Source organism: Manduca sexta, chromosome 16 (assembly GCF_014839805.1).
Source record: "Manduca sexta isolate Smith_Timp_Sample1 chromosome 16, JHU_Msex_v1.0, whole genome shotgun sequence".
Classification (NCBI taxonomy): Eukaryota; Metazoa; Arthropoda; class Insecta; order Lepidoptera; family Sphingidae; genus Manduca; species Manduca sexta.
In genome coordinates, this window is record NC_051130.1 from 4,134,031 (window position 1) to 4,151,673 (window position 17,643).

At 38.3% G+C, this 17,643-nt stretch overlaps 1 protein-coding gene across 2 annotated transcripts in view; it reads right to left on the bottom strand.

Annotated features, from left to right (window-relative positions):
- Positions 1 to 778: 778 nt before the first annotated feature.
- The window catches only part of LOC115444602 (receptor-type tyrosine-protein phosphatase kappa), a 174,341-nt gene continuing 157,476 nt past the window's right edge, over positions 779 to 17,643 (bottom strand). Inside the window, exons 7-17 of one of the 2 annotated variants that reach the window (XM_037439355.1) lie at positions 11,033 to 11,167; positions 6,940 to 7,077; positions 5,627 to 5,793; positions 4,591 to 4,726; positions 3,908 to 4,157; positions 3,641 to 3,717; positions 2,961 to 3,092; positions 2,455 to 2,583; positions 1,941 to 2,128; positions 1,082 to 1,217; positions 779 to 1,010 (exon numbers count right to left, since the gene is read on the bottom strand). In XM_037439355.1, coding sequence (XP_037295252.1) covers positions 930 to 1,010; positions 1,082 to 1,217; positions 1,941 to 2,128; positions 2,455 to 2,583; positions 2,961 to 3,092; positions 3,641 to 3,717; positions 3,908 to 4,157; positions 4,591 to 4,726; positions 5,627 to 5,793; positions 6,940 to 7,077; positions 11,033 to 11,167 — 1,569 coding nt within the window. In that variant the 3' untranslated portion in view covers positions 779 to 929. The remainder of the gene's footprint in view (positions 1,011 to 1,081; positions 1,218 to 1,940; positions 2,129 to 2,454; positions 2,584 to 2,960; positions 3,093 to 3,640; positions 3,718 to 3,907; positions 4,158 to 4,590; positions 4,727 to 5,626; positions 5,794 to 6,939; positions 7,078 to 11,032; positions 11,168 to 17,643) is intronic. The other variant, XM_037439356.1, reaches the window with a different exon arrangement.

Consider the following 17,643-nt stretch of genomic DNA (forward strand, 5'->3'; position numbering starts at 1 on the left):
GAACGTGGAGCGTGGCAGACATGCCGTCGCCCGAGAGTCGGTTGCGAGCCGCACGGGGTCCGCCGGCAGCAAGTGCGCTCATGTCGAACGTCAGACCCGCTGCTGCCGGTCGATTTGGAATGCGGTGGCTTCCGCCGTCTGTCATCCTCGCGTCCGTACAGCGATGTGAAATCTTCCGAACAAAACTTCTCAAACAGTTCCTGCGAACTAAGCCTCGTAGAGCCCGTTGCATTATAGAACGCCTCTGTCGGCGAACGAGCACCCCTATCGTAAAGAGCACTTGAACTGGCCCGTTTGGATTTGTCCATGAGACCAAATTTATATATTTTCGGAAGTCGTCGCTCGAAGACACCTTGAGAGTGCGCTCGCGCTGGTCCACGATACGCATCTCTCGAGTCTCCGAGCACACGATCCGAGGAACCGGCCCGCTGCGGTGGTTCTGGCGGCGGGCGGTCACACGTGAAAGGAGGAGAAGTGACGAACTCCGGTTCGTATTCGTCTTCGTCGGGCGCTTCGGCCGAGGGTCCGGAGCGGTCGAGCGAGGCGCGCGCACACTCGCACTCGTCGCGCTCGTCGCTGAGGTCGCCCTCGTCGAAGGAAGGTGCGCGCGGGCCGTGGCCGAACGCTCGGCGACGCTCGTCCGCCGCCGCCTCGTCATCCTCGAGCCGGATGGAGCGGCGCAGCGGCGGGCGGTCGCGCCGGGGACGCCGCGGCGCCTCCACGGTGGCGGCGTGCGGCAGCGGCGGGCGCGTGGCGGCGGGCAGCAGCCGGTCGAGCGACAGACCGCGGCGAGGCCGCGCCGGCCGCTGCTGCTGCTGTTGCCGTTTGGAGTCTCGTGAAGCAGATGGACTCGTTTCCTCCGGTGTGGTCGGTAACGCTGCACCACGCCCGAACTCAATGAACCAGAGCTCGTCTTTGAGTTCGCACTCTCACTTCTTTTCATTCATATCCTTGTTCAAGTAGTGCAACACGTAGTGCAGCACGAGATCGTAGCAGTATTTGTACTCGGTCTGCAAAGAGGTTATGCTTTTAACTTCTGGTACCACATAAACTCTACATGGATGTATGATAGTGCACTTACCATGTTCTCGACGAGCTGGGGCCGGTGTCGGCGCACTGTCTTCACTGCTTGGAACACGTCCACCTCGCCGTGTTGGATCACCTGCTCGATGCACGCGTTGGCAGCGCAGTAGACGCCGGCCCGGCTGCGCCCATCCCTGGGAACAAGCGTCACGTTAACTGGGTGATTAGAAAATAATAACAAAGAACCGCTGCAAACGTGGCACCACTTTCACAAGCCAATCACAGAGTGTATCAGATTATAGTGACGTAAACGCTGCCTTCATCGCGTTTGCACAATTGAATTACTGGACAGATTATAATGTGTATACTTGCTACAATACGTACATAAATAAGTATATTATGGTAATATTATTCAATAGAAAATTCAGATAATGCATGGAAATTGATTCTGCGATTTTAATAGACTATCCAGGTCGTGTGTAAATAAGATAAATTGATTTCAATGCACGGATGGATACCATTGTTGGTGCTGTAAAAGCGTGTTTTAAAATATTGAATAAAATAATTGTTTGCGCTATCGAAAATATATTGAAAAATATTAATAAGACAAAACTTGTTTTTACAGTTCTTTGATAAGTCTTCTGAAAACTAGTCTGCAGTCTTTTAAGAAGATAAGTGTATGATTACAAGTAACAACTGGCTCTGCGTGATTTACTCTTACTGGTAAAAACACACAAACTCCTCAATTGCTTATTTTTTTACAGAGGCACAGGGAGTTAAACACTGAGCACCTTGGTAAGTGGAGACAATGGAGTAGGGTCTAAATGGAATGTCGACTGACGAAAGATGATTACCCGTCGCCAGTTAACATAACTATGTCGGGCTGTTAAAAGATTCTTGATTTTTGTAATACTCACGGCGAGACGACACAGACGGGCCCATAATCAGTCCGCTGCCGCCACCGCTCGACCATGTTCATGAGTTCCACGAGCGAGTTGGTGGAGGAGGGCACCTTGTGACCCATCGGCCAGCACGTCAGTTGGAATAGTTGCACTGTCTTCGTTGGAGCCTTCACGCCCGCCATTAGTTCAGTAAGGGAGATGATCTGTAGGGATATAAAAAGGTATATTCACATATAGGTTCAGTGAAAGTAGAAGCTAAAAGAAAAGATATTAAAATTGCCGCTACAGACGATGGAATTAGATAATAGTAACAGTAACTGAAAGGCAATGATGAAACTGGTTGATAAGGTAAAAATAATAAAACATAATTATGAGGTTCATATATATTATAAATATATTTTGAAATTAAATAGAATTATAGACCCAAATACCCACAAAATTGTCTCAATTGCCTATTTTTGTTTACAAAGGCACAGGAAGCTGCCTAAATTTTACTTTGTCATAATATATTATTTTTCTATATACCAACCTTCTTATTGATTCTAAATATCCAAGTCTTGATATTGGTATAATGATTATGAGAAACGTGATCTATTGTGAACACTGGTCCGTACTTCTTTGAATGGCGGCCCTCCGGCCAAAACGGAGGGTATTGTTGCTGAAACAAATATAATAAATATACCTTCCAGAATTTATAAAAAAACTAGTCGAGTGGAAAGTTATTTGTTCCCCGCTCTGCTATTGACGACAGACTATTTATATTTACAATTCCTGTTATTTCCAAATGGAAAAAAGAGAGAAGTTAATGTATACTTTTTATATCTCTAAGCATTTTTTGCTTTATATTTAATTAAGTTCGTTATAAGTCACCTGAGGATTGGTTTGTGTCATAAAATGCAAGCCAATGCGAATCTAACTAATATTTCCAGCGGCAAGTAATACGGGTGGCCTTATAGTATATAAACTGACAAATTAAACTTTTAATAGAAACAATTTCAAACGAACAAAGTACGGTCACTTTTATTTCATACTTACAGAGTTCTTTGGTGGGACGCATAAAACAACGACGGCTGCACATTCATAGTCGTAAACTAAGGACCAGAACTCTCCTTGAGTTCTTACGAGAGGCCATTCCGTCACTATATACTCACGAGGCTTTGTGTAACCCTGCCAAATAAAGTAGATATAACAAATAATTCAAAACCGTTATAAAATTCGAAAAAAGAATTGCATTTTAAAAATTACCGCCATTTTCAATAAACGATCACAATGGCTTTTGGTCGTTCAAAAATGGACCAATCAGAACAAACACTTTTTGACATGCTTACAAATGAGTTATTTTGATTGGTTCCTACTCAGAATTGGATTGACGATTGAGATTTGGATTGTTTATTGAAAATGACTGTTAGTGCAGTTTAGTACAATAAGTTTATTAATTAATATAGCCATTGTGAAGTTAACCGTTAATGTTTTATGTCTCGGGGCTTGTTTCACGACTTTTGAGTAATTGCTATTCGTCATATAACATAAGACGATCAAACTAAAGGTCACACTGTTAACTATCCTCCCAAATGAGTGACGATAAACAAAATTAGCTGCCTCATACAATAACTGGTCTTGTAACTTGTGGATAACATACTTGGAGTTTGAACATTATGAAGAGTTTCGATCTTCAAATTATTACACGTAAGGTTAGTCAATGTTCATGTACTTACATCTACAAATACGGCATTTATGTAGTCGGTAAAACTGTTCCCTTGGAAAGATGTCAGGTATGGGCGAAAATTGTCAGCTGTAAAAAAACATATTTTAAGGAGGCGACCACTATTATCCAGATACTAATTCATTTCACTATAAATTTCAATTACATTATTCTATGACCCATACAAAACTTCATTTACATCTTTAATCCAAGCAAAATGTCCTTTACTTCCTCATTCTATATTAAGTTTACTTTTATATTTATGCTATTGCAAACTTACGCGGAACGACGAGAACATCTCGATTTTTTTCTCTATTGTCACCCCTGTGTCCGCCAGCGCAGTCACCTATCGTAAACCTAGGAGTCTGTTTACAGATCTGCTGGTACTCCTTCTGGTACTCGTTGAGCTTCGACACCGGGTCCCTTTGGGATTTCTGCTTCAGTCTTTGGGACAATTCGGACACGGGGAACCATGACACTCCACAGACCACGTGCTCTTCTAATGTGTCGTATACGAATTTGTATTGTTCCTGTGTATAATGAATGTTAGAGATTATGAATTCGAATAAATGCACTTACTATCACATCTGCTGTATCATATACTTAAATTTTTTCATTTTTTACAAAGAATTTATTAGCTTTAGTTTTGAATTTATATTTTTTTTACAAGATAAAATAATATTAATTATTAATTTAATACCATTTTTTTTATCTTGATTATGAACAATACCAATAAAATAATTTAACCATTTGCTAGTTTTATAATCCATATGAAAGCATACTCGTCGCTTTAGGGCATCTTCAAATTAGCCGTGCTTCTTTGGAAATCTATAAAAAATGCCACAACATAAACGACGCTAAAATAAAAGACTTAGGAGCGCTTTCAATCTGTCGCTAAGTGCTGTGCTGCAGTCGCGCGTGTGTGGACTAAGATTCATGGCATATTAAAGGTGGGTTATGTACCTCGTTTTCTATAAGGCCTTTCCTCGATTGTCGTAACTTTTTCAAGAATCCGAAAACATCAAAGCAGTCTTCTTCTTCAGCCAATTCTAAATTCGCATCAATGGCTAGGTATACGCCTGATCTGCCACCGCCGTCACTGGAAGAAATATAACTTTTAGTTACAGTTAACTAGAATGTACCAATTATACCATAGCATTATCACGCATTTATCCATTATCAGGGGTTGGCAGATTATGTTATCACAGCCATCTTTCGCCAGCTATATAAGCTCAAGCATATTGTCATTTATCCACCATAATAACAGAGAAAATACTATATAAAAAGTCAGAGGCATATGCCTTTGGGTTTTGAACTTCGGGAACATAGCCACAGCGGTTTGTTTCATCGTAGCTAGATTTTCGCCGCTTAGAAATTATAAAAAAACAAAATTCCGATTAACAATTAAATATTCACTTAGTGTATAATTCATTGGATTGTCACAAGTCGTGGAAGATGGATAACTCAAATCACGAACGCTAAAGTTCCCGGAGCAAGTTAACAAGAAGATTCGTCAGCAAATACCTAGCTTAAATTGTAGTAACTTAGCCCAGGTTAAGTCTTTGTCGACGTTCGTGGTGCAGTCATTTGACGCATTAGTTTAAATGAAAATAATTACACTTTTTCCTTCGGTTTTAAAATGAATATTACTAACGTGAATTTGAATCGATTTCTTTAGGACCCGAAATAATAATGGTTGGCAATTTGAAATTATCCGCATTAAAAACATGTCATGCAACACCTAAATAAAAATCTGAAGATAAATAAAATCACAGTAAAATTTAAGAGGATGGGTTGTATGTGTGCAATCTCGTAGGTTTTAACCAAAATCTGGCACACTCATCTTACACTGTAATCAATAGTCAAGCCGCTAGCGAAGCATCAAATAGGATGCATGCTTCGGAAGCAAACATAAAGACTCCAACCCCCCAATTCTAAAAAGTTAGGTGGGCCTAGCACAAGTATTACACTAAATCAATTTCTTGGTAGCTTTACTCACTTGCAGTGTACGACCATCGGTCCAGCCGCTGGGTTGGTCGCCAACCTTCTCCCCACGACCGCCCTCACGCGTCTCCTGAACTCCAGCAGGGCATTACTGAACGGACACGTGTGCGAATGCCACTGCGTGTAATGAAACTGCAGGATAAATCTCTCTTCTACCACCACCTGTTTTAGATACATTTAATGTTAGGAAGTTGTTGCTATCTTAGATCTAAAAGGGCTCGCCATGTGTCTATTAAGGCGAACAAAAACTGTCATTTTCAGAAGTCTAAAAGTATTTTGCCGATATGAACACACGCACTTTCAAAGTTTATATAATATATTTCATTCCTATATATTCGGGCCGTATGTTTGCCATACAGCTATCATCCTAAACAATTTTTGCCATAGTTACTTGTTCCGAAGAATCCCGTTCGGGGATTATTCGATGTACTAAGAATTGGCATAGTAGGCATTATACTGGAGTTCATCGAGAAAAGCATGTCGTCACTATCGCTAATCGATGCAATCATGCCGCCCTGTTCAGATTAAATTTATACAGGCTGATCCTAGAATTTGATAAACTTACGTGGGCCATTATAAGGTTTTACACCTTGTGGACTATGGTCGCGATCTGGATGGACACATCTATCCTACTATCATCGCACTGCTTTTCTTGGTTGCAGAATATATTTTATATCCACTATAGTGCCCCACGTAAATATGTCGCGTTCCTGGATGAGCCTGTGTATATCCGATTGCAACAGGCCGCCATAATTGTGTCGACTGCCAAGGGGTAATTATCTGCCGTCAGTCAACATTCTATTGTACCCTACTCCACTTAACATCAGGTGCAGAAGGTCACTGCCATGTTTGTATTAAAAAAACTTGGAGTGTATTTACTGTCAGGAATTGTAAAGTCGTTTAGCATTCTAGGTTACAAAAAACATCTCGTTCCGGCAATTCTTGTGAGTCAGGATCGATTACGTCTTCGAGTAAAGAAGGTAAATTAGTTTCTATACCTATCTAGAGTTTATGTTTACAGCATTTATTAGCTGTGATGTCTTGAGTTCAATGTTTCATGTACTTTGTTACCTACCTATCAAAAACGAATCGTTGAAACTGTTGATCCGATTCGAAATTAAAATAAACGTAAACTTTCTATTAAAATAATCTATTTCTCCAATTAGAAAACAAAGGTTCACGTAATTCTATTTTTAAACAAAGTTAATCTTTTACCACAAAGATTATATACTTTGGTTATAGTCCTCGAGTAACAGATGCGTACGAACCTTTCTGGGAACTTGCGAGATGAAAAGTTAACACACTTACATCTTTCTCGCTCTTGTACAGTCTGAATGTTCGTATGTGAAAGTTGGCGAGTTCCTCCTCTTGAACAATTCCGACGCTGATGTCGCCGTACGTTTCATCTTTTTCTTTGTTCGGTGGCCAGTATTGGACACACATTACCTGCGAAGAAGGTTGTAATGTAAAAAATTTTTTTTTTTTTGTTATGATTGCCTGGTTCTTCTCGGTAATTAAAACATTATATATAATGACAACAATACTGTTGTATGACAACACTGACATGAAATGCTGAATGGAACCCGTTTCGCAGACGTTGACGTTTGGGACAACACTAATAATTTTGCAATTCTTGTTTTTTTTTTTCATTATTATTTCTTTTATGTGTACTGGTGATAGTGTCATATTTCTTTTGTTTTTATAATTTCCTTATTTTGTTTGTAATTTGTTTGTGTCATGGTGTTGTGCGAGTAATTAATTTGTATTTGTAAAACACGGCGCCATCAATATTTCAGTATGCTGCCATCCAGAGGAAATAACATCCAAATTAGACCGGAACGTCATAACATCGAAATGGTGACACCATATGGAGTTTATAGCTAATCATAAAAGCGAACGGTTAAGTAGTGAAAATGAGGAATATTACAACATTAAAACGAACATATCGGAACCGATCAAAGTTACAATATTGCCTGATCGAATATTTATGTCGAATAAAGATCGAAGAAATTCCATTCGAAACAGCCACTGCAGTTATTAGAAAAATCGTCGCATCGACAAATAGAGTGAGAAATGTTCTCAAAATTTTCCCTTTGCGGTTCGTTGAACGTTTCCCGTCATGTAGCTTCAGGTGGTAAATCATTCCCGCCAAACAATAGTAGCACGTCGCAAATACTTTGCGAAAAATCCTTTTGTTTTTGCGGGCTTTTAAACACGTACATGCAAAGGAAAATAAACAGACGCCGTCGCGTTTTCGGATAAAGTTTTCATTTCAAATTTATTTCATTATGCTGATATTTATTTCGTTTTCCGAGTGAGTCGTATGTTTCTTGTGGTCGGGTCTTTCATTATGTCATTTCATGGCATATATTTCATGATTTAGGTTCAATGGTTAAAATCAATATCTTATTTGTGAACTATTTTCTCTAAGAGTAATAACAAAATGAAAACATGAACTATCACTAACTACGTTAATTTATTAAGTTAATTCGAGTCTTAATAATGAAATACAAAGACTTTACTGCCCGTTGAATTCTGGCATGAAATTACAGGGAGCAAGCCCTTTGGATCCGTGCCATCCGCAGCATGTTCATTCGCGCGAACTACCGCAAGCAATTTACTTTAACTGTGTCTATGTACTTAAATTATGTTACACGTCCGTGCAGTGTCCTGGCTGAGGTAGTAAACGGTGTAATGCACTGAAGTTAGCGGGCTTAGTTGAGACATCTATGGGCACTCTATTTATTTTACTTTCGTTGGTTTTAAGGGTTGTCTAAAAGTAATTCTGGTAGTAGTGAAACTGGTCTCTCCCATTGCCAAATTATTGGAAGTCGGGTTTTTGGTGAACTTTGGCGTTTTTGGATTTCTTTTGCCTCTCGTATGGGTCCGTCTAGTTGGTTACCACTTCTAAGTATTTTTCTACCAACCAAAGTTGTGTTTCGGTTTGGAACATTGTAGCCAGTGTAGGTAAGTACTGCGCAATTAATGCCAATCAGTGATTTATAATTCAAAATGTTGCTTATCATGCGAGCGGTTATTTTCTTGTTCATCAAATCGAATGAAAAACAAAATATATAAATATAGTTATATTTTCGAAGCTATTATTTTAAAAAATATGGACAAAACCACTCGTTTATGAAATTGTGCGAAATCCGTCGTGTACACTTTTATTTGGGTGTATCCGAGTGGCTTTTAGTATTTTATGCTGAATACATTTCGTTTACGCGTTACATTTTTATTCATTTGCGAAAACATTGTTTACTAGAGACAAGGATGGAATAATGCGCGGTGAATAACTGTGTAAATTGAATGTTGGTAATTTGAAATTCAATTTTACTTCAGTGAGCGGTACAGCGGCTCGTCTGGATTGTGTGATATAAAAAAATAAGGAGATATGGGTGTTATTCAGTGGTAAGTAGACACATATTCGCATGTCACACGTCAATCACTCAATCCTGATGAAATTACCTCGTGCATGATATTTGTTTGTTGAGCTAAATTTTATTTAATTTGCTGGAAAGTGTTTTTTTTATGTTTAATTTATGACACCGGTGATATGGAATGAATGCAACGGTGAAATTAGGCTCAAAAGTTTGAGTCTTATTGTTACGAAAAATAAATACGGTTATACAAATTTAAGTCTAGTTAAGCTGTAATTAGTCTCATAACAATTGATTTACCGATGTTTCATGGCTTACGGCCGTTTTCAATATACGATCCCAATCTCAATCTTCAATCCGATCCCGAGATAAAACCAATCAAAATAATTTATTTGTAAGCACGTAAAAATAACTTTGTTTCGATTGAACTAAAAAGTGTTTACATTTAAAAAAACAGCGGATAGATAACTTTCATTAAAAAAAACACAAAGTCCTTGTTGAGTCCGATGAATCGTTTTTTCATACAAGTCTATGACAATTCCGCGGACTGCGTCAACAAGAGTTTTTGTTACCATTGTTCTCAACTGACAACCCTACAGCATTGATGGCTTTGGGTATTCTTTTATTCAAAAATTGTTTGAACTGTATTTGTAAATAAACGCGTATATCTTGAAATAAACGCATATAATTTTATCCCAGAGTGGGTAAGTAGAGGTACAACCAGGGCACTCACTTTTCGCCTGTGTGTTCCGTCTCATGATGTGATAGCGGGCGAATTTATCGCGATGTCGGGCACAAATTCAAGTCTCCGGGCTGATATTGAGACCAAAATCACAATATCATATTTCCCGACCTGGGATTCGAACCCGGGACCGTATGAGGATCACGTATATCTACGCCACGGAGGCAGTCAAATATATCAAAATTAAATTGTTATAATGTTATCAACGTGTGTTATAAAAGCAACATATCTCCGAGAACTTAAACGCCTGGTGTGCTAGCTTTTAAAGTACAGAATTATCATCAACTCTACTTTGGTTAATAATGTTACGTGTAAAGCTAAGTGACAACCCTAACATAAACCAACTATCCAGGATATCTCTTTGCATATTACTAGGAAATGGATATTTATTTTGCTATATTTCCGACGCTACACTGCGGAGCATTGCATCTCTGTATACGAGTATGTGGCGACCTCTACGTAAGTAAAGGATATAACTTCAAAACCACTTGATACAAAGTGATTCAAAGATAATAATTTAATTCACGGTTTAATGTAAGGACACTTGTACATTTTACGACTTTGAGAACGTATTTTTATTTTATTTTATAAGTGAGATCACCTTTTAAATCTAAAGTTTCAAAGTGAATTAATTAAATACATTTTCTTATTTTCTATTTAAATGTCAGACGATAGTGTTTCGGTGAATTGGAATTGTTTTATAATTTTATTGAGTAAAATAAAATTTTGTGAGTAAGGTAAACTCAAAAACCGCCCAAGCGCGAAACATATTCAACCAATGGTTTCGTATCTAACGCTTTTTATAATATACATGAGCCCTGTTTAATATACTGTCCCACTGCTGGGGCATAGGCCTCCTCTACTACTGAGAGGGATTAGGCCTTAGTCCACCACGCTGGCCCAATGCGGATTGCTAGACTTCACACACTCCCGAAATTCCAATAGAGATTTTCTCAGGTATGCAGGTTTCCTCACGATGTTTTCCTTCACATTTAAGCAAGCGATAATTCACACAGTAAACGCACATAATTTTTTTGAAAAATCAGAGTTGTGTTCTCTTGGAAATTGAAGCGGCGGACATTCGTCTGGGCAGACCGTTCCACAACCAACTAGGCTATCGCCGCTTTTATAATCTAACGCTTATTATAATCTGTTAAAATATTCGTGATTACACAGTCTTTTCTGTGAAAAGTTCAACCTGCTTGTAACAAAAATACACTGGAATGTTTTAGAAACAGTGTAAGCTTAGAATATTCTGTTTCTACCCTTAGTAACTTACCTTGATAAAATCGAAGGTCTTGGTGAGCATGACGATGGCAGCAGCCCGCTCCTGCCAGATCATGCGCCAGAAGTCCACCACCGTCTCCTCGGTTGGACCCTGAGTTACTATATACGCGTTTGGTTTTAATATACTCTGTGGACAAACAAACAAAGTTTAATTCATCATAACAATGATATTTTAGTAAAAAGTGTAGACTATATATACTTTTTGTATTTTTTTTTTAATATGACACCACGTTTGTTATTCCTTTAAGGGCCAGCTTATACAAACACAACGGATATTTGGCTATCAATTTTTCTGCACTCGGCTCTCAAAAACGGCGTATTATCGACGTAATATAACAAACTACAATATGACACGTGATAGTATTACAGCATACCATTATTTACGTTATTATCATACAGGTCACAGGACATGTAATCGAACATTCTGTAGACGACAAACTTCAACGGATGCTGACGTGAAACTAAATCCGATTGTGCTAATTAGCTACATTTTAGCGAGCTTGACTATAACGCATCTATCCTGTTTATTAAAATATCATTCAAGTACAAAACTAATTTACAAACGTTATTTCTGTATTGGAATTCATTCATTATATCTGAATTTGTATATGATTTTGTTAGCCTCAGACAATATTTATACAATTATCTTACGTACCCACTAGGCACTTGAAGCTATCAAGTGATTTTGCCAGGAAAAAAAACAATTAATTAGAAGCTTTCTTAACAAGGTACTATTAAGGGTAAACCTACGTTTGATCTTGTCTCATTTTTTATATTTTTATCGTAATACATCATATTCGTATGTAAATAAAATATCATATCATCATCATCATCAGCCGCAGGATGTCCACTGTTGAACATGGGCTTCCCCCAAAGATTTCCAGATCGCCATATCGGAAGCAACCTGCATCCAGCGTCCTTCTACGACTTTTATGAGGTCATCTGTCCACCTCGTGGGTGGACGTCCGACGCCGCGCTTGCCAGCTACTATCGTATACACCTTAAAATTATCTTTGACTCGTATTCTGCTACATATTTTTTTGTAATGGCAATATTACCCGTAATTAATGTCTGACCGTTTCCAACATCTATCATATCATTTCATGAAGCAGTTATTGCTCAGTAAAATGCAAATTGTAAAGCATCTTCGTAAAAAACCCCGAATGTCATCAAGACATTTTATATAAAACCATTATTATCGTGGTATCTGCTGACATTCGTTTTAACTATATATAAACATTTAATGACATCTTGTTGAGTTATCGAGCTCGGACGCGCACCTTAATAACGCTCGTACTTTCGTCAGGGTTGCCACCTGTCCCGGTGTTTCGAAACTTATCAATTTAGGACCTTTGTCCCCGCCATTACGATGCATTTATAGATATTCTGGAATTATTGGGGATATGAAAAGCGCTGTAAACTGTTCAATAGGTTTTTGATTTAAAAAATCCGGTTTGCTTTCATGTGGCAACCCTAACACTCATAAAACACGCAAGAAACGTGATATAACCTAGTTCTTTAGTGAATGTGACTTGGTTGGCTGGTCACCAAAGCTGACACTCTACGTGAGTGTGGCCTTTCAGACTTGTGGAAAATACGCACTGGCTAGTGGGGTTCGTGTTTTAAAACACAGCATTAACGCCTTTTCCCTTTATTAGGGTAGATAGGAATAAAACATCCACAATTTGTCAGGTATTCAACCAGGCCGGCATAATTGTATCGACTGGCTAGGGGTAAGCAACTCTTGTCGACACTCTGGACCCTATTCCATTTATCATCAGGCACGCAGTTTTTAATAAATATTATGATAAAATATATTCCGTGCATCATGATTCTTTAAAAATAAAATTTACTCTTATAAAATTTCCTCTTTAATCTGGGTATTCTGAATTTTTAATATTAAACTTTAAAATGCAGCCTTTGACTGTTCGTAATTAACTTGCTGCCGATATCGAATGCTGATGTTGCTCAAATTGAATGAGTTCGCAACGGAGTTCTATTTTTAAGAGTAAACCCTCAGCTGGCAACATACTTTCGGGATGGAGTGAAACGTCTAAGTTTTTAGGTTATGTCTACACTCAACGAGTTTTAGCAATTACAACATTGGCTCACTTCGCATAGAACGAGCTGCTGATTGGTTAACATTAAATAGTTTTCTTCAGTTGACTGTCATACACCACTAGTTTCTACATTACCAGTATCAGTTATTGTTACTTTGAATAAATTAAGTTTAATGTGGCAACTCTTTTGGCTTTTACTTTAGCGACGTTTATGCTGTGGTAACTTTTATGACTAATTGAGTTCTTTTACTTTGGCAGTTATTACAGAAACTCACTTTAAGTCTTTTTACTGAAGTAAAAAGCGGCGATAGCCTAGTGGGTGGTGGAATGGACTGCCGGGACGAATGTCCGCAGGTTCATATCACAAAAGCATACAACTATGACTTTTCTAAAAAAAAATATGTGTGTATTCTTTGTGAATTATCGCTTGCTTTAACGGTGAAGGAAAACATTGTGAGGAAACCTACATATACCTGAGAAATTCTCTATTAGAAATTTTTGAGGGTGTGTGAAGTCTACCAACCCGCACTAGGCCAGCGAGGTGGACTAAGGTCTAGGTCTCAGTAGTAGAGGAGGCCCGTGCCCAACAATGGGGTAGTATATAATACACACAAACACACATCATCACGCATTTATCCCCGAAGGGGTATGCAGAGGTGCAACCAAGGCACCCACTTATCGCCGAGTGTGTTCCGTCCCAGGATGTGATAGGGGGCGAGCCTATCGCCATATCGGGCACAAATTCCAGACTCCGGGCTAATATTGAGCAGAAAAACCCACTTTGCCCGACCCGGGATTCGAACCCAGGACCTCAGAGCGCTGCCGTACCGCGCATGTAGTACAACTACGCCACCGAGGCAGTCAGTTAGTATATAATACAGGGCTGATATTATTGAAGTCCCCATAAATTGCTTGTAAATGAAGTGTCTATACCTTCTCCTTATAGAATCCCGCGATACCCCAAAAAGATAAATAATCTTTGAACGAAGTCGTTTCCTTGTAAAGGATGATCGCGTAATTCACAGGCCTTTGTACGGCCGTCCCTTTTGTACCTTTTGAACTTTATACTCGTAAATAGCAAAGCTTTATAAGTCAGGTTACCACCGGTGATTATAATGATTTTTCCCTTTTAGACAACATAATAAAGATCGAACAACTGTTTCGGTATATTTATTTTAATTGAGTTTGTAAAGTGCGGTTTACGTTTCGATACTAGTCGTGTAGAACAGTGCAAACTCGTAACGCGGCTGTGTTACGTTATCTTTGTGAAATTAGTATGAAATGGTACTCTGTATGCCGCTTTTTATTGTCTTAAACGCGACGCGGTGCGTTACGTGTTTGTCACGCACTGTCGAGTTACCGTATGGCATATGGCATAAAGCGCCTATTTGTATGGAAATATGGACGCGTTTGAAGTATTTGTTTCTCATTGTCGGTTGAGTGTTTGGGCATATTCTTTTAAGCTAATTTGTTCCTTATAGAGTATTATGTGTGGTTAGAAAAAAAATATGAAGTCCAATTGTAGTTATCCATGTGGCTCGGACTGATAACCTCGCCATCCCCCAAATGATGGGGCTTTCGCGTTCTAACAACTTGTGTGGTGGGTTTAAGTCACGATAATGAGAAATAGGTGTCTGTCTACAATATTGCTGATGCAATTTGCCATCCGCATAAAAGAAATTTATTTTAAATGTTTTGAAAAAAAGTTCGTCATTTTATGATAATATAATAAAAAATAACAAATTGACTATGTAAATAGTTGCCGAAGTTGCCGAATTTCGAATGCGTTTTTTTTATTTATTACTACTTGCAACATGGAGAAATTAATAGCATCATATCCGTGCCAAAGCATAAAAAAATATAAATGTTTTGCAAGGAATAAAAACCGAAGTTAAATGGCCAAATGGAAAATATATTTTTGGACGAACTGTAATGCATTGTAAAAATTCACATGAGAAATGATTGCATTTTTAGTTTGTATGAAAACATTGTTGGAAACATAAAAAATAGAACTTTCGATTTTTATATAAAAATGAAATATCGCACACTTACTTACATTAGGCGTTATAAACATTTTTGTGGCGAATTAAACTGAACTAAAATTAAAAAGTTGCAATTGAGACGTATTATAGTGACATTGACAAATGAAAGTTAATTAGTTTTTTAAATAAATAGCAATATGGGCCAAGAAAACTACTTCATTCAACCGTATGTATGACGTCATCAATCATTTTTAGGTTTTTAATTTTTTTCTACGAAATTAAGTATTGAAAAAAATACATAATCGAACTCAGAGCAGAAATTAAAAAACGATATTTTTGTTTTATGTACGTTTAGATTTTGTAATGTTATCCATTGTCAAGAGGTGATGGAATTTTACGTCACGTACGTCAGCATACATTACGTATACTTACCAGATGCCACACAAGTTATAATTCGTCCTCAAAGGATTAACCTGCCGCCGTCGGGGCTAGAATATTCATTAGCCTAGCACGGCTCGGCGTCTTGGGTTATTAATTAATACTCATACTCGTAAGGCCGCCATCTTTACTGAATTAATTGCAACGCAGTGATTGCTCAGAGATACTATGCTGTGCGATATTTAGCCTTAAGGTAAAGGAAACTTTTTCTCGTTGCTACTAAGCGTAGAAATCGTATCCGACAAATTGTAAAACAAAGGCGGCGTCGGTATGTTTTTCTGAACGTGATAAAGTCAAAAAGTACTGAACAGATTTCGATGGAATTTGGTAATAAGCGACGATAGCCTAGTTGGGTGTGGAACGGACTGCCAAGACGAATGTCCGCAGGTTCAAACCCCAAAGACACACACCTCTGACTTTTCTAAAAAATCATGTGTGTAGTCTTTGTGAATTTATCGTTCGCTTTAACGGTGAAGGAAAACATCGTGAGGAAACCTGCACATCCGAGAAGTTTTCTATAGGAATTTCGAAGGTGTGGGAAGTTTACCAATCCGCATTAGGCCAGCGTGGTGGACTAAGGCCTAATCCCTCTCAGTAGTAGAGGAGGCCCGTGCTCAGAAGTGAGCAAGTATATAACACAGGGCTGATATTATTATTATTGGTATGTTGATAGTTTGAGACCCTAAAAGGCATAGGTTCCATTTTATCGCAAGAAAATATAAAGCAGGACATTTAAAAATTCTTCGCACGGGTGTTTTTGTAAACGTGCATAATAGGAAAACTCATAACCGCGTAACGAAATAAAATACATTACCCTCAAATCGCGATCGACACCCGCAACTATTTTCCGACCCTACACTGATATGGGAACGCTTTGTCGTCACCCAATTTCCTTCATTCATTCGTTCAGACCCTTCATTCGTTCCTTTGTGAATGGTAACAGTTTGATTCGGGCACCTTTTATGTAGTGGGACATTCGTGTTACAATTCGTAGCATCATTACGCAAGTGCGTGAGCGGAATAATTCTTTGTTGAAAAATGTGCGAAATTCTGAAACTTGCTAAGAATTCACGTGTGTGCATTGCGAATGGTAACCTTTTGGCTTAAATTGTATTGAATAATTGTGCGTTTCTTATGAAGATGGAGGACCAATATTTTCGTAAATAGTGTAGGTTAATTGGCTGTTATGCTGGCTCTAATGTTTTTTGTATACTACGAGATTAAATCCTGAATTATTTGTAAAATGACGTAATTGATCAGTTATCAAACAAACAATATTATAAACTGCAATAACCAAGTTTATAAAAATCTATTCATTTGTAAAAGAATGTTTTAATCAATACAAACACAAAAAAAAACTGGATCACATTTCTCTTATTCCCTTTTCTTTAGGTCACCAGAAATAGTGTAAGTCGTAAATCCCAGGCAAATCCGGCGAAATCAAGATCTCTCCCGATCCGCCGCCCCTGAAGTAAATTATCTAGTTCGATTGAATAAAATTGTGTCTTATTTCATTTGCCCGGGCATGATAAAGGAAACCTTACGATACAAACCTCTTGATTAATTAATTTGTCTCTTCAAAGAGTCTGGAAGTTTTTAAGATTCCTTAGTAGGAAAGTCCATCTTCGTTCAAGACTTTTTTAACTTCATACTTTGTTGTGTAATTGGTATAATGTAAATTTAATTAATTGTTTTGGATTGTCACGGTGGCGTAGTTGTATTGCGGCAATTCTTCTACCGTATTGGGGTTCCAGGTTTGAATTCCTGATTGGGCAAAGTGATATTGAGTTTTCCTGCTTAGTATTAGCCCGGAGTCTAGAAATTGTGTCCCATATATGCTCTTATCACAGCACTCAACGGTATATCCATGGCGATAAGGGGGTGCCCTAGTTGCACCTGTGCCTTTGCCTTTGGTGACAAATGTGTATGGGTCTATTTTATTATTCCGGTCGGTGTATTCGGATTTAAATTTAAAACCGGGGTTCGATTTGACCAAAGTAGAAATATTTTATAATTTCGATGTTAAAACACATCTGATTTGTCTAGAACTGGAATTATAGCCAAAATGCCTCATCATTATCCTATAATACGCATATATTTCGGAGTAAACCACCTTGCCCTTC